This window comes from Nannobrachium achirus (genome assembly GCF_963921795.1).
Source record: "Nannobrachium achirus genome assembly, chromosome: 1".
Lineage (NCBI taxonomy): Eukaryota > Metazoa > Chordata > Actinopteri > Myctophiformes > Myctophidae > Nannobrachium > Nannobrachium achirus.
This window is the reverse complement of record NC_137810.1, coordinates 51,738,825-51,761,880: the sequence shown is the minus strand read 5'-3', so window position 1 is coordinate 51,761,880 and position 23,056 is coordinate 51,738,825. Positions and strand designations below refer to the sequence as shown.

The 23,056-nt window shown below is 42.3% G+C and overlaps 1 protein-coding gene across 2 annotated transcripts; it reads right to left on the bottom strand.

Annotated features, from left to right (window-relative positions):
• On the bottom strand, positions 1-22,036 carry slc35a3a (solute carrier family 35 member A3a). Of its 2 annotated transcripts, XM_080725942.1 has the most exons (8): positions 21,513-22,036; positions 20,454-20,671; positions 15,830-15,984; positions 14,183-14,305; positions 10,111-10,285; positions 4,031-4,149; positions 3,088-3,221; positions 1-1,832 (listed from the first exon to the last, which is right to left on the bottom strand). In XM_080725942.1, exons 2-8 carry the CDS (start codon positions 20,641-20,643, stop codon positions 1,742-1,744), a joined length of 987 nt encoding a protein of 328 aa, XP_080582068.1. In that variant the 5' UTR covers positions 20,644-20,671; positions 21,513-22,036; the 3' UTR covers positions 1-1,741. The 2 variants fall into 2 exon arrangements, with proteins under 2 accessions (XP_080582068.1, XP_080582069.1); XM_080725943.1 differs by lacking the exon at positions 21,513-22,036 and having other exon boundaries at positions 20,454-20,800.
• Positions 22,037-23,056: the final 1,020 nt, after the last annotated feature.

Below are 23,056 nucleotides of genomic sequence, written 5' to 3'. Positions count from 1 at the left end.
TCCCTCCAGTGACATAATGAGAGTGGTTTTTAGAAGAAGAATACATACTGTAAGTAGATTCATACAATCAGGGTTGGTAATCTCACTTAAAAAAGAACACATTTTATGCATTGCTAATTAATCAGCATCTTGACTGACAAACTCCAACTCAGTAACTCTTTTTGGTGGTTATTTCACCTTTCCCGGTCTACAGAATATTAAGTAATTTGTTCCAATTTACAAACTGTGATTTAAATAGCATTACTTACATTCACAATAATCTAATATTTCAAGTTTTACAAATCACTTTTTGTATCATAATAATCATTTTCCTTCAAAAGCAATCCACTTGATATTTTTACAGCAGGATTCTCTGTAATCCTGTAAGGTAACATTTACAGTCACATTGCTGTAATACTGTTCACGTTCTTCCATAAAGACCCTGCTCAGAGCACTAATGCAGTCATTGGTTCACCACAGCCACAATAATTATTATTATTAAAGTGTCATATAATGCCCGATTTATACTTGGTTGTGTGCCATTTCATGCACCACAAATAGCTGATCTAAAAGCTCATTAAGTGTAGCGCTGCGGTGCATTGTGAGCTGTATGTTGGCTATTTTAGGTGCACAAAACCAGTGCGCAACCAACCATAAATCACCCTTTACAGAACCATATTATATTATGATTGTATTCATTCTGTCACTGAAATATGTGTAGACTCGAAGAGCTCCATATTTTGCCATGAAACAAAAAGCAAACTAGGCAACCTAGAGGTGTGCATAGCTGAGCTGCCTGGCTCATCGCCTTTAGTTTTTCAGCCCAAGTTTGTTTTGGTGATTTTGCCTCTGGAGGACTTCATGTGCAGACAGAGAGACACAAATATAACATACACAAACACTCAAACAGACAGACAGACAGACAGACAGACAGACAGACAGACAGACAGACAGACAGTACAATAGTTTTGTTTCACTATACAGCTCAACTAATAACAACATGATTACAGGCTGCCAGAGTCTAAAAGTACAGATATTAAAAAAAAACGAATACACAGTAAACTCCTTACAGGTCCATTTCTACACAGGAGTTAAATTAACGCAGGATTTTACTGTGTATAAGATACTTTTTTTGACTGATGGCAGCAAGCCATCAGGGCCAGACCATAGTCACACACATATTAGCTATCAATGTATGTACCCTTTTGTCTGTGTGTCTGCATTGCAAGTTGTAAAGTCATGGTTGATATGGCAGTGATTACAAACTGGCAGTCAAACAAGCTCTGTGTCTATACAATCAGTCACACAATTCAGTTGCAATGAGGACCCCGCCCCCCCAGCACCCAGCAGGGGGTGTGGTGTGGCGTGGAGCCATGGTGTATCTGTCTAGTGGTGACGATGATGTACAGTATGTTATGTAAGGATCCAGTTTGGGCACTATGCGTGTCCTGTGCTCAGTGGTTCACAGTTTGAGGCACTTATTGGTGTCTTGAGGCTCATCACAAAGCCAAGCATTCTGTGATGCTTCACGTTTTAACCGTCTCTGCCCTGCCCTGTCCCCTCTCTCGCTCCTGCTCTTCACCTCTGCAGCCGCTCCTCCTTCTCACACTCACTCAGTACTGTGCTACGATGATCCCCTCCTCTTCCTCCTCCTCTTCTTCTTTTTCACCAGCCCTCGCTGTTCGTCTGTCGCCGGACCACCGGCTGCTCATCTAGTACTGGTGTGTGTGTGTGTGTGTGTGTGTGTGAGAGAGTGTTTGTCCTACGCCCTGCTGGGGTTGGGGGAGGGCTTGCCTTCGAACCCGTACAGGAAGGTAGCTCCGATGACCAGAAGGGCCCCCATGAAGAACACACTGCAACGGACAGCAGATAACATGGTCAACCAGGGCCACGGAGAGGGAAAGAGAGAGATGGAGAGACGAGAGAGAGGGAGAGAATGTGAGAGAGTACATGTTGAAGAGCATACATAACTGGAAAGGCAACTTTTTCCATGTTCATGTGCGTTTGATTGTGTGTGTGTATGTATGATATAGAGCAGTGGTTCTCAACCTGTGGGTCGGGAGTCGGGACCCCCAGGGGGGTCTCCAAATAATTTTGGGAGGTCCCCAGATGATTAACTTAATGTGCAACATTGTTTTCTCGCTCAACAGTAAACAAACCAACATAGCGTTTAAGTGTATTGAGGACATCTGCACATTTCTAAAGTGACAATTTAGTGACAAGTGACTTTTTAACAAGATCAGCGCCGGTCGACTTTGAGGTCGACTATGTCACTATGGACTTCCCTGCCAAGCGGCTTTAATCGACTTTTATATAAAAGCATTGTTTAAGCTTTTATTTGGGTTAATAGACGGAGCTAAAAGGATAGCTTACCTTCTAGTAACAACACGTAAACCGTGAAAAAAAAGGATACGATTATGACGTCACTGCTAAACCAGGCCTTCCTGTTTACATTAGCTTCTGCTAGCCGCTAGGCTCAATGCAAACCATCCGACCCTTACGCAGCTTCACTAGGTCGGATTTTGATTCGGAAACTTTCTGTGTGGCGTCTGTATACGTTCCGGTGCCCATACCGATGGTGGTTTTAGACGATCAAGCACGAATTGAACAGGATTGAGCTCAGATGGTGGCCCGCCGGAGCTCCCATTGTGAGTCAATGGAGCGACGTCACTTTCCCCATCCTTCAAACATGATTTTAACATGGCTTCTTCTAAGGTCTATGGTTTTAGTGTTACGATGCTCACTCTAGTGGTCATTTTGTGGTATGGTATATCATCATGGCTTTGAAAACAATGTAATTAGACCCCATCATGATGATAAAATATAGCTATTTCCTTGCGTTATTAGCGCAAATTCATATTTTAATTTGGCTGGCAAAGGGTTAATACCTCTAAAATGACAAATTAAACATTGGCCAAATTGTCAAATATTAGAGGCAGAAATTGTGAAAATAGCAGATCTACATGCTCACAACGCCTCGCAACAATATGTAATTACACAAAATGTAATTCCTCAACTCTTAGTGCTCCTCAGGGTGGGGGGTTCCCAGGTAAAGGTTGAGAACCAGTGTGATAGAGAGAGTGACAGAGAGAGAGAGAGAGCACCTACCCAGTAGGTTCAAAGTCCTGGAGCCAGAAGTAGGATATAAGAGTTGAGAGGATGATAGAGAGCGACGTAGCGAAGCCCTTGAGGATGTTGTCAGCGTACTTGATGACCGCTGCGATGACCAGACCACCCAGCGCCTAGAAAAACAACAAACACTTCACAACAGATGGACAGAGGCGTGACCTGTACTCTACTCTACTGGCCCTGTAAGGAAACGGGCCCGGCGGAGAAACAGCCTAGAACTGAATGTTTAACAGCTAGACCAGGGGTCTTCAATGTTTTCAGGCCAAGGACCCCTTAGTTGAGAGAGAGATGAAGCAGGGACCCCCCACAACCTTTTCATAGATTACATATATTTTCATCGTTTGTCAGCACAATCATCTGTATATTTTGGATTCATGTCAAATTGTGTTTTCAGATATTTAACCACTTGAGCCATCAATACTTAATAAACGTGACCTTTCACTCTGTACTCAGTCTGCTCTTTTTCCCCTCTACACCAAACCTCTTTGCTGAAAATAGCCGATCTACAAGCTCACGCTGCGAGGCGTTGTGAGCTTGTAGATCTGCTATGTTTGGCTACAGTAGTAAAGTTCTCAGAATATGGACACTATGGTTCAAGTTGTTAACATAAAAAGCATTGGAAGATTTGGAGGACCCCTGGCCTGTAGTAACTCTGAGGACCCCCTAGGGGCCCTGGACACCCTGTTGAAGACCCCTGAGCTAGACGGTCCTCTTTCGAACCTCAATTCTGTATCTCGCTATGAGACGTGCCTTTTTAGCGCGACAAATCAAAAGCGGAGCGCGGCGTCTCTCACAATGGGACACAGAGCGAGGTTCTCAAGAGAACCCGGGTCACCTCAGTCAGGTACCCTAAAAGTTTAGTTCATCACACAAGCCGAGCAGATGGTAGAAGATCTTTAAAGTACAGTGGAGAGACAGGTACCTGTAGCGCTACAACAGTCCAGGTGACCGTGTTGTATCCCTGGAACATCCCCGACTCACTCACCCTCTCCCCATCATATGCCAGCATGCCAATGAGGCCGAATACCAGGCCGAACATCCCTGTACACACACACACACACACACACACACACACACACACACACACACACACACACACACACACACACACACACACACACACACACACACACACACACACACACACACACGATCAAAAGAGTATAAGATGAGAGTAGACTATCTAGCGAGAATCTCAAGTGCTCTTGAAATATTGACAGGGGCAAACCTGTTCAATGTCATTTTCATTACGCCTGTGTGCATCCTTGTACACTAGTAGCATCCCTGAGATCCTCACAAAGAAGCCGCAGGCCTCGCAAAATAAACTCCCGGAACACAGAATCTTCTCCCTGCTCATATTATTAGTCTCAAAGTGGCTCAGAGTGGAGGACAGAGTACCACATATTAAAATGTTTATTATCGTCCGCGGGATTGTAAACAAGGCGGTATCCAAATGTCAAGTCAATTATTCTTTTTTGGGTTAGTGATGTACACAGTTATTCCACCAAAGGCAGCTCCACAGATTTTGGATTCAACAGCCGTACGAGGTTCTGTGGAATAATGTAAACCTTAAGTCAGTTTATACTCTTTAGCCCTTTAAAAAAAGAAGAAAATGTTCTTCTGTTTGATCCTTTTGACAGATTATGTACAAATATATGCTCATGTTTATGCATTTTTGTCAATAAAAGTTCAATTCATCAAAAGATCTCGTCAGATCCAAATGTGTATCCAACTCTATAGGTTGACCAAACAATCTGACTTAGATTAAGCTGCTGGCAGATGCTACATGTAGAGTAACATGCATTCACTGTTCAGATTTAAACTCAAATCGAGGCAATTTGATTTCCATTTGACTTCTAAGTACAACATCTCTCCATCTGCCCAGCGAAGAAAGGCGCCGGCAAGCAAGCTTCTAGTTCACACCAGGAAATGAAGCGCAGGAGAATTAACACATGCCTCACATGTTCCGAGGTAAAAATAAACCAGGCAAGAACATTCATCACAGCAGAAACGCAGCTAAGGTAAAAAAAGCCGAGCTGTCAGAGAAGAGAAGGGGACAATGAATGCACAGCAATGCTTGCAGCCAATGTGTGGCTGCAGGGGCTTACTCAGCCTAATCTGCTGTGAAACAACAACAAAAACAGCCCCGTCTCACATTATTACTTTGTTGGAGGAGGCGTCCACGATCCTGTCATCAAAGGCTTTCGCCGGATTTTGTAGCATATCGTTGCCGTCGGGCAGAAACCTCTCATTTCCATAATATATAGAGATATATTGATATACAGTAACATATGAGATCAAATATGGTTAAAATAATATTTTTGTAAATTAACTATTTGATCATACTAGAGCAGGGTTCCCCAATTAGTTTTCCCCAAGGAATTATGTCTAGGGTACCAAGTCGAGGGCCACAACATTGCAGGGGGCGACGGTGGCGTTCCCGCTACTCCAGCGACAGTTTCCGTCGTTGTCGGGTGAAAATCTTGTATGTCCAAAACCGTTCGTTTTGAATTTATCATTTTAAAAATGATTTAAACTAGTGAAGATAGCCGATCTACAAGCACACAACGCCTCGCGGTGCGAGGCGTTGTGTGCTTGTAGATCTGCTGTTTTCACTACTTTTGTGCGACGGCCTTGTATGATTTGCGAAAGAACGTACACATTTGGAGATACGAGATTTCCACACGACAACGATGATATACTAGTGTTGTTGCTGCTCTTATGCCACCATTATTACTGGGGTTGGTGTGGGCCAGACAGTAGCCCCCTGCGGGCCGCAAATGGCCCACGGGCCGCCTATTGGGGAACCCTGTACTAGAGCGTCACACGTAAGCATCAAAAGTAGATCCTGAAAAGTAACAGTTTTAGACATATGAGGTTTCCACCGGACGATATACTGTTATGTTTTTCTTTCCTAAGCATCAAGTGTTATGCATTGAGGGGGTTCAAGTGAGTGTGTACAATACTGTAAGGCCAGGTCAGTGTTATGCAGCCACTATTAGACAGGATCAATTTTCAGAAAATCAGAACCCCGAAGGCATTTTGCGAATATTTATTATATACAACTGTTCTAGGGGTATTAAGGGGTGCTGAATCCAAATTTGCTGTATATAATGCTCAAAAATGTTCCTAAATGGCTAAAAATTGAGAAATCCAACATGGCCGCCACTGTAAGGCTGAAACTATTTAAGTGCAAATCTTTTTGACTAAACAAGGTAGAAACTTGAACTAAATGTGTTTTTCTAGGTTAGCCTAAATGGGGAATTTGAAATTCTATCCTAATTTTAGATCAGGCGTGAATAATTGGCTTGAAACTCATACATGTAGCAGAAAAGGTTCGTTATTGATGCATAATTCGTCAAACAAACAAAAGCAGGATGAACCATGGTTTTATTCATCAAAACTCTTTTGATTTAGATTTTTCTATCAACAAGTCATATATGCAAATTATATATAGTCCTTAAGGGATATTCCACTTTCAACAGGGAAACAGGGGAAGGGCTTCTCTCCCCACACACACCCATTGTAACTTCAAACTCCATTTTAACCATTCATTAAAAACACCCATTCTTTTTTGTGGTGACTCATTCTACCCTCCTAATACGTGAGCAGGCCGTGTTTTTTCCCATAACCTTTTTCATTTGTTTTTATTAATTATTTGGGAAAATTGAAAAAATTAAATTCAAAAGATAATTATTAAAAATAAATGAAAAATGTTATTGAAAAAACACGACCTGCTCACATATTAGGAGGGTAATATGAGTCACCAGAAAAAATAATGGGTGTTTTTAATTAATCTATCATGGTTAAAATGAAGGAGAGGGCCTGGTAACATTTACATCAAATATCTAAATATTGAATCAAGCAAATTAAAAACGTTTTTTGAAAGAGAAATATCCCTTTAATATGAAGGTAGGCTACATTAATTTAGCCTATTTGCAGTCATCAATATTTCTAGCAGATGTCATAGGTATCTTGCAGCTGCATGCAACCAATTCCACTTTTCCTGAATAGAATAGAATGGATTATAATATAATATAATATAATAGTATTTTACCATATCAATAAAAGTAAATGTACATGGGAATACTTCTTACTGTAATCCTTACTGTGGCAGCTTATTCACAGTCTTCCTCAGTGTTCCGGCAAATGTTGAGTTTTTTGCAGTTGTATACTTCCATACATGCCATATGACTCTTTATGGATAGAATAGAAGAGAAGGGGATACAACGTTTATAGCCAGCACAAGTACATCAGGGTAGGGTTCATCAATCTGTCAACATCTAAGAGTCTAGAGTATGCAGTCTAGTAGGCTGATATTCTCTAAAATTACCAAATCCCATTAGTACAATATAGTATACATGCATACCTGCAGCTGCAGCGTTGGCTGAGGCACTCCTTTGTACACCCACATGAAGTGAACTCCCTGCAGACTTTGGGCATAGGTGGCAGACAGAGTAGCCGTGGCACTAACTGGCCTTCCTTGATCATCCATCCCATTTCCTCCACTGGAGGAAGATCAGGGTGTGGCAGGTGAGCTTGATTCCATATAGTTGCTTAATAGTGTGCACGCATGATATGGAACCTCACAGCATCTGTGGTTGGTGGCAGAGTCTCTTGGGGACGACCTTTGCAGAATAACTTTACTCGTGCTTTGTTGCATGAATCAACGTCAGGCACACCATAGATCTTACAAATGAATCTTTCTGATGATGTCACGATATCTTCTGTGAAAGGGCCCTTCCCAAGGCCAGCAAGATCAGTGTGATGATGTTCGAACACCTGCCAGGCTTTCCGTGGCCGCTGAACTGAGACACACTGTCACATCCAGAAAAAGGCCAGGAGTGTGTCCAGTTGATCCTCAGACAGTATCCTGTGAATTTCATGCACTGGGAAAAACTTTGGGTCCTTTGATATCCCAGCTTTCATGTAGACATAGGTACATCTGATTTTGTCAAAGTAAGCAAGCAGTAGTAGAAGCACGTCTGTGTGACGTGCTGAAACGACTACTGTTTCCATCAGTGCGTGGATACAGTGAAGGATCAGTCGTGTATCAGCTTCCTCGTGGACACTCCTTCCATGCCCTTACTGGATGTGACAGTGTGTCTCAGTTCAGCGGCCACGGAAAGAAGACAGCCTGGCAGGTGTTCGAACAACATCACACTGATCTTGCTGGCCTTGGGAAGGGCCCTTTCACAGAAGATATTGTGACATCATCAGAAAGATTCATTTGTAAGATCTATGGTGTGCCTGACGTTGATTCATGCAACAAAGCATGAGTAATAATCCAAGTTATTCTGCAAAGGTCGTCCCCAAGAGACTCTGCCACCAACCACAGATGCTGTGAGGTTCCATATCATGCGTGCACACTATCAAGCAACTATATGGAATCAAGCTCACCTGCCACACCCCGATCTTCCTCCAGTGGAGGAAATGGTATTGGATGATCAAGGAAGGCCAGTTAGTGCCACGGCTACTCTCTCTGCCACCTATGCCCAAAGTCTGCAGGGAGTTCACTTCATGTTTGGTAATTTTAGAGAATATCAGCCTACTAGACTGCATACTCTAGACTCTTAGATGTTGACAGATTGATGAACCCTACCCTGATGTACTTGTGCTGGCTATAAACTCTCTTCTATTCTATCCAGAAAGAGTCATATGGCATGTATGGAAGCATGCAACTGCAACACACTTGCCGGAACACTGAGGAAGACTGTGAATAAGCTGCCACAGTAAGGATTACAGTAAGAAGTATTCCCATGTACATTTACTTTTATTGATATGGTAAAATACTATTATATTATATTATAATCCATTCTATTCTATTCAGGAAAAGTGGAATTGGATGCATGCAGCTGCAAGATACCTATGAGATCTGCTCGAAATATTGATGACTGCAAATAGGCTAAATTAATGTAGCCTACCTTCATATTAAGGACTATATATAATTTGCATATATGACTTGTTGATAGAAAAATCTAAATCAAAAGAGTTTTGATGAATCCTGCTTTTGTTTCTGTTTGACGAATTATGCATCAATAACGAACCTTTTCTGCTATACATGTATGAGTTTCAAGCCAATTATTCACGTCTGATCTAAAATCAGGATAGAATTTCAAATTCCCCATGTAGGCTAACCTAGAAAAACACATTTAGTTCAAGTTTCTACCTTGTTTAGTCAAAAAGATTTTCACTTAAATAGATTTCAGCCTTGCAGTGGCGGCCATGTTGGATTTCTCAATTTTGAGCCATTTAGGAAATTTTTTGAGCATTATATACAGCAAATTTGGATTCAGCATCCCTTAATACCCCTAGAACAGTTGTATATAATAAATATTCGCAAAATGCCTTCGGGACTTTATACAAGCACATTTTCAGAAATTCTGCCTTGTCTATATGTTTTACCCTAATGTAGTTCTTCACTTTAATTTGTATTTGTAGACGAAATTGTCAATAATATATTTAGTCTTAGTTTTAGTCATCATAGCTTTCATAGTTTCTATTTAGTCAGTGAAAAAAGGTGGTCGACCAACATTTTTCGTCATAGTTAGGGCTGTCACGATTATGACATTTTGCATGACGATTAATTCTCACTCAAATAATTGCGATTAACGATTTAATTGTGTTTTTGTCGTTTCCGTTTGGCTTGTAGGCTTTGAAGTTGCACATGGTGGCAAATATGACACATAACTTAAATAGACAAAGAAATGACATATTTGACAACTTTATCCTTAAAAAAGAACATTGATAGTGGAAATAGCCATAGACAGCGGTAGATCTGCTAATTCCACTATTTTTGAAAGTGAGCTTATAGATCTGCTATTTCCACTATTTTTGAAAATGTAAGAACATTTTTCAACATTTAAACGATTGACAAAATAATTGCCATTATGTCAAATAATTGCGATTAGACGATTATGTAATAACTGTGACAGGCCTGGTCATAGTTTTAGTGGAGGAAATGAACAGCGCAGTGCAGTAGAGGTAGAACATAACAGAGACCTAGCTGAATGTTGCGGACCCAGACGCTCTGTTTGCTCTCCTTGAGGATCTTCTCAAAGTAGACGCCAGCGAAGCCACTGGAGCAGCAGGCCACCAGGACCGCCGTCACCCCGGCAAACTGGGAGCCCGCGGACACGGCCTCCGTTTGGTCGGCTCCGCTAGACTCCGAGGGCCACTGGATACACCGGAGAAACACACAGGTGCAGAGGATTATCGTTGGTGCCAGGAAGATTGTTATTGTTAAACATCTGCATTACTTAAAGAGGTGGTGCCATAGTTTTGTACTTTTTCTGTTTTTCACGTGTCTAGGAGGTTGACAGTACTTCATTAGACCGCCTGGTGTGGTTGTTATGAGCAATTATGTATTCTCTTTCTATTTGGGTTTTTAGCTGGAGGATGCCACCTGCTGGGTCAAAAGTGCCGGTCCAAAAACACAGATACTTATTACATCACAGAATCAACCCCTCCCCTAATTACCATTCACCCAACATTGTGGGGTGTGGTTAACTTCAGCTGTGTCATCACCCACCATGACAACCACGCATACCAATGAACTGGTGGGTGTGGCCACATAAAAACATAATTTTAACTCTTTCTGTACACTTTTTTGAAAAAAAAAAAAATCTTCCTCCCAGTATAATCATAATAGTAGATAATCATGTTTTATAGGGGGAAAAAATCATGGCACCCCATCTTTAAGTCTTAATTTACAAGAGGTCTACACAGTTGGAGAATGTAGAAGACATTTTATTTTCATTGACCTGTTATCATAGCCTAGTTCCAGACCCTGAATCGCTAGCCACACCCCTTTCAATTCAGGCTGAGTGTCAGGCTACTGTTATCAGTCCTATGCATGGAATTATGGACAAAATCTTATCCAACGACAACCACATGTTCTAAGTTTTGTGTCAGGGAGGCTAAATCTCATCAAATATTTGTCCGTGGCTCAAATGCAGAATAAATAATGGACCTTGACGCTGAAAGCCACTGATATAAAGGGTATCATATTCAATGATACATTATGTCTCTAGAATTATGTCTCTAGTCTAGGAGCAGAGAAAGATTGTCTCATTTGACCAGTGTCCCATAAGAACAAGGGTCAGACAGAACACAACGTTTGTGAATACGACAGCATGCTGAGCAGGTGTTTTTGTTGGTCTAACTATATACAGTATATTGCCATGACGCGTTTACTGTCATAACCTGTGTACCCTGATGAAGGCTCGCCTGAGCTAAAAAAAAAACGCGTTGGTCAGCAAACGTTTTTAACTTTGCCAACCCATGCAGAAATAATGGCATTTAAATTTTTCAACAGAACAGTGTGCCTTAGATTCTTTTTTAAGTTCTGCTGAAGGACACTACTGTACATACTGTTATTCGACAAAGTAAAGAAAGACAGTTATTGCTTATGGTCTCTATATTCTTCTGACAAGCAACTGGATCCTCCCTTAGGATCCAGAAAGCAGACATTCTCAGCAGAGGGGTAATTGCAATGTTGCCAAGCCACAAAAATGTTCCAAAGCATCTTGTTGTTTACATACATGTTGCATTATACTAGACCAGGGGTTTTCAATTGGCCAAGGACCCCTTAGTCGAGAGAGAGATGAAGCAGGGACCCACACAACCCATAGATAGCATATAGTTTCATTGTTTGACAGCACATTCATCAGTGTATTTTGGATTCATGTCAATTTGTGTTTTCAGATATTTAACCAATTGAACCGTCAATACTTATAAAACTTGACATTTTACTCTGTACTTAGTCTGCTCTTTTTCACCTCTACACCGAAGCTCTTTGACGAAAGTTTGGCTAAAGTTCTCAGAATATGGACGCTAGGGTTCAAGCGGTTAATATAAAAAAGGAGAAAAAGAGTTTCTATCACACAAAGATTTGGAGGAACCCCTGTAGTAACTCTGAGGACCCCCCAGGGGACCCTGACCCCCTGTTGAAGACCCCTGTACTAGACTATGGATTGGGATAATGTAGAAGAAAAGGAGTGAACATGGGGTGAACATCTTAAATAACTTTAAGAAGAAGGTTTTTATGAGGTTTGAAATTTGGTCAGTTTAAGATGGATTAGTAAAAATGGCACTACAGCTGCATTGTTCCTTTGGGCAAGAAGTCTGAATATTAGAACAATTATTTCTTCCTCTAGAAAGCTAATTTGCACCGGCATTAATAAATAAATGGATGAGAGAACAGAGTTACTTGGCTGCTATTATTACATCGTGACCATATTCACACGGTGGCCATTTTGCCATGTATGATGAAGGAGCAACATTAAATTAAAAGGCCCACAGTTGTACTAGAATAACAGTCACCACACCAGTACAATGTTGACTTGTCTAAGATTAAATTAAATGTAATGTCAACAGTGGTTTCAACCACTTTATCCATGTATACTGTACATTAGCTATTCAAACTCACAGCTTGTACATCTGCCTTTTTTTCTTTTTTAAATAGCAAAGATGTTAAATTTTTTGATAATTTATATTATTTACATGTTCATGTTCTCTCCTGGGGGTCACTGGCACAAAGCCTTTTCAGATGGGAGTCTGCGGCCAAATACATACATATCAACTTGGGGGTCCTTGACATGAAAAATAATTGAGAACGACTGCAGTAAGAGACACTGGGTGAAAGACTAAAGATACCTGTACTAGAGCAGTGGTTCTCAACCTGTGGGTCAGGACCCCCAGGGGGTCCCCCAGTTATTTTGGGGGGTCCCCAGATGATTAACTTAATGTGCAACAAGGTTCTCTCACTCAACAGTAAACCAGTAACACTCCCTAATCGGGAGATAAGTGACCGTAGGTCACTTATCTCCACAAATAGGGCAAAAATGTGTTTTGCCAAAATCTTCCTGATCCATGTTGATGACATGAGTGTAGACATACTGTGTAGTGATTTTCGTGATTTTAGGGCAAAATCTGTAGGAGCAGTGTCCAAAAATGTGTTTTTAAAAATCGGCCTGGAGGTGGCGCTATATGGGAGAGATTCATGTTGATGGGATGAGTGTAAACATACTGTGTACCGATTTGCGTGATTTTAGGGCAAAAATTGTAGGAGCAGTGTCCAAAAATGTGTTTTGCAAGAATCGGCCTCATGGTGGCGCTAGAAGAGGGCCATGTGAGAAATGAGGGGTGGGGTCTCCGCGCCGGCAAGGCGGACGAATAGGTACCGGCCCCGGCTGTCCCGGTCGCTCCTAGCCGGAGTTACGGCATTTTATGTGAGCTGCAGTGTAGGGGGTCCTCCACTGGGGGCGCCACCACTTTTGCATCCGTTCTGGAGCACCAGGAGTGGGTGGTCCCCGGGAATTCCCCGTGAGCAGCCCCGTGGGGGTGGTCATTTGGTCAGTTTAGCACATTTGGTCATTTTTTACATCTGGGGGTCCCCCAGGGACCTGGGGGTCCCTGGAACTCCGGGGGTCCTTGGAGGTTGTAGTTTGGCAGGTAAGGAACGTGTGTGCAAAATTTGGCATGGATCGGGGCAACGGTTGCGGAGATATGAGCAGGGCAAGAGTGTGACGTGTGAGGTGTGACAGACAGACTGACTGACTGACTGACTGACTGACTGACTGACTGACTGACTGACTGACGGACTTACACTTTGTGCAGGGTTTGATAGTAAATGCGACCTACGGTCGCAACAAACCAAGATAAGGTTTAAGTGTATAGATGTGTATAGAAGTGTGTATATGCACATTTCTAAAGTGACAATTTAAGGACTTTTTAATACCCCTGAAATTACAAATTAAACATTGGCCAAATTAAGCGGTTGAAGATGGATGGATGAAATTGTGAAAATAGCCGATTTACAAGCTCAATACGCCTCGCAACGCGAGGCGTTGTGAGCATGTAGATCTGCTATTTTCACAATAGAACTGTGTAACACAAAATGTAATTCCTCAACTATTAGTGCTCATCAGGGTGTGGGGTGGGTCCCCATTTAACATATGATTATTTTGGGGGTTGCGGCCTGAAAAGAACCACCGTGCTAGCGCTGCTCCACCCATAAAGATAAGGATATACCTGGACTAGAGCGACTCCAGCCATAAGGATAAGGATATACCTGGACTAGAGCGACTCCAGCCATAAGGACAAGCAGGGAAAGCCACTGGTAGACTCCCAGCTTGCGTCCCAGCATGGACACTGAGAACAGCGCTGTGGTCAGTATCTTCAGCTGGTATGTGACCTAATGCAGAGACATAACAGGGTGGAAAGAAGAGACACGGGTGAACACTGCAGGACTGTTCCCCACAACGTCCTCCTGGAAAGGAACACCACGAGAAGAAGGAGCACATTTTTGTCGACTGTCTCAACAGTTGAACTTGGATTAAAGTCAATAGTTACTTGCGCCAGCAGAGCGTGCAAGTACTGCGTTCGGTGATTTTTCATGTGGCGTATCTGTTTGTGTTTACGACCGTAGCCAATCAGGGACAAGCATTCCTCGTGACGTCACCGTCAACAAGTGCGACCTGATGTAAATAACAAAGGCACGCTCTGCTGGCGCACAAGTAGGCCATACATGGCTACGAGTGCACAAGGAGCAAGTTGGCACCTCGACAGAGTGCAGTCTAGTTTCAAAACTTTGGTCCAGTGCTTCAAAATTCAAAATAGCAGATCTACGAGCTCGCAGCGCGGCACTCAGTGCCGCGCTGTGAGCTTGTATATCTGCTATTTTTCAATAGTTAAAGCATAAAATAATGATACACAATAATGTGTACCCGTTCTGAATGGGTTAAAAAAGAATTCTGCTCACTCAGAACAGGGGAGCACACGTCACTCTCCGCTGCTCTCTGGGAGGAGTAGTGTTGAGTGGATGCTGCACTTGAATGAGAGTGGATCAAAGGTTGGCTTGTAGCCTGGTGACAATTTTGTCATAATTGTAAACCTGTACATTTGTTGATACAGATACAACCCACCAATAGTAGACATGCCTATGCCACCAGACTATGGGTGTTCACTTTACTCTGCCTTTACCAAGAACTAATGCACTTAAGAGAACAGTAATGTATAGAGCAGTAACACATTGGAATGGGCTCCCGGCGCCACATATAATAAGGATAGGCAATAAATCAAGCTTCAAGAGGATATTTAAAGGAAGCAGTGATAAGTGTTTAGTTATGTTTGTTTAGCTTGTTTGATGTTTGGACTGCCTGTAATTGGATATACATTTATTTTGTTTGTACATGCATGGATATCATTTTTGTTTGTCCACCAGAGAGTAATATGCTTACGTAATATATTATCCAGTATAATCTTAGTGGAGTTTGTGAAGACTGAAATCTTCAAACTTGTTGTTATTGTTGTGACTATGTAATGGTGGAATTCATTGTTTTCATTTGATTGTGAAGTGTGACTGTTTGGAAGAGTAGCCTTCACAGTGGAGAGGACTAATGGGGATCGTCAATAAACCAACACCAGTGTAAAAATGTCAATACAGGCTTCTTACAAAGTCATTCTGAACTTCTGATGGCCAGTGAGTCTCAGAGCTTTTTCTCAGAATTTCATGCACGCCCAGATGTCCTGACTCGACAAACTAGTTTGGAAACCCTGCCTGAAGCGTACATTGTTTCCGGCGTCAGAAGAAGCATGCATTTTACTCTGGCCTTAATTACAAAACATTCTTCTGGCACAGTCATGCTGTCTTACAGACTCATGCACTCTCTCTCTCTCTCTCTTGCAGTCCAGGCCTACTGCTGCAGCCCAACAGTACCTGGTAGGTGGCAGCATCCAGGTTGGACAGAGCCACGTAGAGCAGGTTGTTCTGCAGAGTGTAGATCCCAGAGGGGATCGCCAGCTTCAGTGTCTCTATGGGCTTGTGGGCTATTTCCTGACGAAGGACACTGTTCAGAGCTCGCAGGCTGTAACCTGGGTGATGAAACACAGGAGGAGGAGTGTTTGACTTGACAACACTGACTACCTACTACTACGTATATCAGTGGTCCTTTGAGGGACCCCCAAACTACATTTCGTCTCTGACGGGCAGAAACCTCTAGTCTCCATGTTTTAACTTTTTTTTTTTTGGACATATGAGGTTTCCACCGGAGTCGACAGAGGCAATATAGATTCACTACTACAGCTAGAATGAAAACGTAAAGTAGTAGCCTTAAAATCTATAGCAGTGTGTCTATTTTTTATATCAAGGACCCCCAGTTTGATTGATATAAATTAGGGCACGGATCACCAGTTGATTTTATTATTATTATTTATTTTCTTTTTAACATCTCTGGCACTCCAATCTATACTGTAAAATCCTCAGTGCTAATTTAACAGGAGTCCATTTGGCTCCCGACAATCAATCATTAAACTGAACCCCAGTTTTAGAATCATAACCGTAGCTCAGTCCATAGCACCAGAGATTAGAGCCACTGTCTTAAAACTCCTTTTTTTTTTTTATAATAAATAAAACATTATTTGAACCAATCTGTATGATATGCTGCATTAAAGTTGCATCACGTTGGGTCGACGGAGACTTTCAGGCCGCATCAGTGTTAACAATTTTGCTGCCATTTTAAACATAGCTGTAGTAAGCAGCTGCCAAATTGTCCTTACCTTTTAAAGTGGGCACGCGCACGCATCGTGCACAATCTGTGCGCGACTCATCTAGTAGACTGTAGACTCGGTGACAAGCTTTCGAATAAAAAAACCCCCATTGAAATAGACATATCCGTTGCCACGCTGTATCCCTGCTTATCCGCCAGTGTTTACATGAAAAAACATTAAAAAAAGCCAACTGTGCGCTATGGTAACAAGTGGACACGGTCGCGCACAAAACGCACGATATGTGCGGGGATCATAATCCAGGCGTGTAGAGACTGGATCAAAGTTTCCAAACGCAAAAATCCGATTGAAAAACAAGTGATCCATCGCCGAGTAGCTTTCTCTTCTGTTACACTGTAAACCAACGGAGGCGGGACTATGGCCCAGGCTCAGACCGGATACGGAAAGCTAGATCCGGTCCAGACCGGAAATGACCGGATACAGTTAGGGGGGCGGGCCTAAAGAGCCAGAATCAGCGAAAATCTGCCATAATACTTTTAATCCTTTCATAATGATTAAAGCTAACTAGAAAAATATTGTTCCTTCGAAACAATTGTGGGCTCGCTTCAAGCCAGAAAAAAATGGCTATAAAAGCACAAAATGTCAAGATCGCAGGCAGTGCTCTCTTTGACGTTACTGACGTCAAAGATTGGTCCATTTTGTTCCAAAAATGTGTTGTGCAAAAGTTGACCCGCTGGTGGCGCTATAACAGGCCAATGTGAGAAGGTTGGTATCTGTTCCTTGACCTATTGGGAATGTGCTTGCAAGATTTCACGCACATCCCAGGCTGTGTTCATGATTTGAGGTGTTTTTGGCTTTGGACACTTTATCGCTGCTTGCAGCTATATTTATTATTATTATTTTATAATTTTTTTGTGTGCACTTCATAGGCATGTTAGATAAAGGTCCTTAGATTGCGTGTAGAATGTTTCATGCAAATTGCAAAAAAAAATCCTAGAATAAAAACGGGTTTAAGCGTTTTACAAACTGCTCAAAATTATATAGCGCCCCCCTTTGGCCATTTGGGGTAAGATTGGTTTCAGTGATATTTGAACTAACCCTCTACACTATTTTGTCATGAAAATGTGACTTTGCTTGTATGTTTTAGAGGCAGAAGAATAATTTGCATAAAAATGCAATATTGTTTGAATTATTTAAAAAAGCATGTTTCAATGTTAAAGAAATCCGATCTGACAGATCTTTAGATATCGGTCCAAAGTTCACGTAAAAAAAGTTTTGTGCACGTGACGCGAAAATTCCAGAATAAAAGCGGGTTTACGCGTTTTACAAACTGCTCAAAGTGGCGGAAAATCGAAGGGCGGAGCTTACTTAACAACGACACAGATGTCTTCCGCTTGAGTCAAAGCACGCGTGTAACAAGTTGCATGTCTTCAAACGAAACGAGTCATGACTTATGCCCGTTTGAAGTTTGAATTTTCAAACGCTTCGTATAGCGCCCCCCTTTGGCCGATTGGAATAAAATTGGTTTCAGTGATACTTTGACTAACCCTCCACATCTTTGCCAAATGCCATGAACGTGTAACTTTGCATGTATGATTTAGAGGCAGAAGAATAATTTGCATAAAACCGCAATATTGATAGAATTATTAAAAAATTATATTTCACTTTAAAAGAAATCCGCCGAGATTAGTTTGACCGTATTGGTCCAAAGTTCATGTGAAAAAAGTTTCGTGCACTTGACGCGAAAATCCCAGGAGGAGATAGATTTTTACTGTTTTTCATATAATTCCGAATTGTGGGAGACCTAAAGGTCAGAGGTCAAAAGTTAGAGGGTAAAAGTTGTTCGGCATGAGGAGACGCATACGTGTATACAGGTTTCATGCCTGTACCTCAAACACAGCATGAGCTATACCTGTTCAAAGTTTGCACTTTCGAAGGCTTCCTACAGCGCCACCATTTGGCCGATTGCTATAGAAAATAATAGCACACTTCGCCACTGTAAACTGAACACATTGATGTTTTTATTTTCATTTTCTCACTAAGTATGTAGGAGTAGAAAGGAACCGAAAATCCCGTCTACTTACTAGATAAACAAATAAATAAATAAATAAATAATGACAATATCTAAAGTGTGCTCGCCAGGTACTGGCGAGCCCACAATTAAACTTCCGGGATTGACGGGCATGGCACCGCAGTACAGCGGGAAATCTACGGTTTCTACGGGGATCGCCCAGAATGAGTTAATACAATGTCACTAGCACATCTTCAGTGTTGTTTTTGACAGCACATTTTGATTTAGTTTTAGTCATTGTCTTTTGAATAAAATGTCATTTAGTTTTAGTCATAATTTAGTCACCTGAAAAGTTTTAGTTTTAGTCTATTTTTTTTCGAAAAAATATCATATGTTTTAGGCGACTAAATCTACAGTTGATTTAGTCAACTAAAATGTATTTTGGCAGGCCTTGATGGCATCATGACGCGTTGTGAGCTGGTAGATCTGCCCTCTCTAACGTTGTTGACGAAATTGTCAATATATTTAGTCTTAGTTTTAGTCACCACAGCTTAGTTTTTATTTAGTTTTTATTTAGTCTTTGTCAGTGAAAAAAACGCAGTCGACAAACATTTTTCGTCATAGTTTTAGTCGACGAAATCAACACTGCACATCTTCAGACTGTGGTTGGAGGGAGGTGGTCTGGCGGCCGGCCTTCCTGCTCTTCAGCTGAGAACTAAGGACCTTGGTGTCGGGTAGGACATCTACTGGGCAGAACTAAGGACCTTGGTGTCGGGTAGGACATCTACTGGTCAGAACTAAGGACCTTGGTGTCGGGTAGGACATCTACTGGTCAGAACTAAGGACCTTGGTGTCGGGTAGGACATCTACTGGTCAGAACTAAGGACCTTGGTGTCGGGTAGGACATCTACTGGTCAGAACTAAGGACCTTGGTGTCGGGTAGGACATCTACTGGTCAGAACTAAGGACCTTGGTGTCGGGTAGGACATCTACTGGTCAGAAAGTAGAATTACCTGAATCTCATAAGCGCAATATCTCCCCATTCCAGGGATTGGTTCTTGCCTGAGTGGCAGAAAAAGCTGCAAGCAAGTTAGAGGCTAGTTGCATCTAAGTTGCAACACCCTTCTTTTCCCCTATCTGTATTTACCCAGGGAAGGTTAGTTGAGAACAAATTATTTTCTCAGGAACGCTCTACTTCACTACACACACACACACACACACACAACCATTTACAGCCGCATTCATGAAAGAGCAACGTCTTATCTGATTAAACGTTAATAAATGTACCAAATATTGCACCTGTACAGACATCTTAGGTTATTATCCTCTTTGTCGCTGACAAATCTTTGTCTAAGAAAGAAGAATCCACCGCTGACTTGTTGTAAGTAAGCACTCGTTGTAAATCACTCAACGTCCTGCAATATCCAAACAGGTGGTACGCAGGACGTCGAGTGATTTACAACAAACTACTACTAAAAATCTAACCAAGTTTGAAGTGAGCGGTGGTGCGTGTGTGTGCGTATCCTCAACGCTGCGAGGCGTTGTGAGCTTGTAGATTGGCTATTTACGGCAAAGAGGTTTGGTGTAGAGGGGAAAAAAGGTCAAGTTTATTAGGTATTAATGGTTCAAGTGCATGGTTAAATATCAGAAAACACAAATTGACATGAACCCAAAATACACTGATGATTGTACTATCAAATGATGAAACTATATGGAATCTAGGAAAAGGTTGTGGGCTCCCTGCTTCATCTCTCTCTCAACTACGGGGTCCTTGGCCTGAAAACGTTGGAGACCTCTGGCTTAATAAGTCTATAATCACACTCACTGTGTTCCTTGAAGACCAGCAGCACACAGGCCACTATCTTCATGACCTCGGCGGCCACCACGGCCGAGGAGGCCAGGTAGCGCGGCCCGTCCGCCTGCAGCGTGCGCGAGTAGCGCATGGTCAGCACCAGCGTGGTGGTCTGGAACACCAGCACGCCCAGGGACAGGTACTTCAGCCTGGACGAGGCCATGGCCACGGAGGACAGGACCGACGCAGCACTGAGGAAATGATTAGGACATTAGTGTTAGGTTGAAGCAGTGGGGGAGCGTGTCCATATTTCGACATAACATTTGTTCGACGTTCCATTTGTTTGACGCGGGTGAATGTTAACCTGGTGAAATGCTAAAATGGTGAATGTTAACCACTATGCCTAAACATAACCCAAACCCTTACCCTAACCTCAGTAGTAGACATGCCTGTCATGTCTCATATGGCACCACATCAATCAATGCAGCATGAAATTGTGGACAAAACCTTATCCTACGATAACAAAATACTCTAAGTTTAGTGGCTGAGAATGTTAATCTAATAAATCAAATGATGGTCCGCTTGCCTCAAATGCCGAATAGATAATGGACCTCGATATGAAAATGGTTTAAAACAACTGGGTTAAAGACATTTTTGTTTTTCCACTTATGCTTGGTGAAACCATAGTGAAACGGACCCCCAGTATAGGAGGCGCTAGGGTTTCAAGTGGCTACATAAATGTAATGTTAAGCAGTTCATTTATCCATTTATAACACATACAGAGTGTACAACTTGAACCAAATGGACCCACGTTATGGTTCCATTCGCATGGCTTTGCCTTTTTTACTGTTCATGCCATTCATGCTGGAGATGCTACGCTCAGATATGAATTACATACTTACTTATCAACAGTCGTTTTGATCATTAGTTTTTTGAGTCAACTAAAAGAGAACACTGTTGTTGTGGTTCCATTTGTACACTGTCAGAGTTACAGACTTGTATGGGTTCATTTAGACTCCCCTAAAAAAATAACCCACAGTCCCTGGAATCCACTTTGAGAACCACTGGTTTAAAATAATGCAGTAGTCTTACCTTCCCCTTTGTCTTTTATGATGCTTTCAGAAACAAACCCACCACTGACTGCCCCGAAACAACAACAACTTCAGAGAGGTGGGATCGAATAGTTGACTTTGCATTCAGATCTTAAATGAATATCCCTGTGTGAGTGAGTTTAATGCTATTCAGAGCCTATATAGATCCTCTTATAGCAGCTATAGTGTAACAGTGCAGAGAGGGTTAAGCATTGAACAAGGTGCTACAGTCTCAACAACACAGCTGTCAAAACAGCAGCTCTCCCTCTTCTTTCAAGTCCTCTTCACGTCCATTGAACCCACAGACAGACAGACAGCAGCGGGAAGCTAACGCTTTAGCGAGTAACTATGATGAGCTGTCTGATATGGACATGAAATGTACGTCTCCGTGCATCGTTGCGCTCGGTTGAGCCGCCATCGCTACTTATTTGCTTATTGTCCCAGGGTAGAGAGGTGTAGAATAGCACCATGCAGAGTGAGGTTGACGGTTGTTGCTTGCTGCTGCTGCTGCACGGCGGCGGCGAGAACAATCTGGGAACCACTTCCGTGTACAGTTTTCTTTCTCTCTCTCCTGACAGTGTTTTCCTCCACAAAACGACCCGGCGACGACACCTGCTGGATTGGCGCGGCACCGCACTGAACATAACGACAACATGTAACATACCTGTTGCTCTGTTTACACAATGCTGTACCCCGGCTCCAACTGAATATGTTTCCCATTTTCATTTTTTTTATTATGTTTTGAAACTTGCTTTTGCAATACAAACGTATGTTTTCTCATGCCAATAACATTAAAGCTCCTTTGAATTGAATTAAATTGAACAATGTGCAATATTTCAATACATTCTGTCCACTCCTGCCCCCGTGTGGTAGTGCTGTGCAACTACCAAAATAAACAGAGTAGACCGCGTTTGCGTGAAGTTTCAAATGTACCGGTATATTAAAAAAAAAGTATTGGAAATTGGAAGTATTCAAGTAAACTACAGATACCTCAAAATTGTACTTGAGTACAGACTGGTACTTGAATAAAAATGTACTTAGTTACTTCACACCACCGATACCGAGTGTGCGTTCTGTTGGTTCCGTTTGTTCCCGTGCCTCTCGCGAGAATACAGAGCGCCACGAGAACAGTCTGTGAGACACGCCCACGTCCGTTCTCATTGGCTGCGCTTGACAACTTGGTCGCCGCTGAGCCAATGAAAACATTTGTTTAACGCAGCGCGTGCGACGGACAGTTTATACCGGTGTTTTTCTAACTAACAGTTCAGTTGCAAGCCGACAGCCGAGATGGAGAGACGCAGACGCAGCGCGCCAGTGTTAGCAACCTCCTTATCGACCAACGGTTCTGCAGACTCGACGAGTTACAACGTTTACCCTCTGGAGGAGACAGAAATGACTTCTGAGAAAATTTCCTCATCTTCATCTTCATCCTCGTCCCTGAAAGGGAGCCACAGCGACAGCGACGACGTTCTCCCGGCGAAGAGAGAGAGGAGGCCGAGGAGGCAACGGTCAATGTCACCCGGAGACCCGGTTGTTGATGTCCTG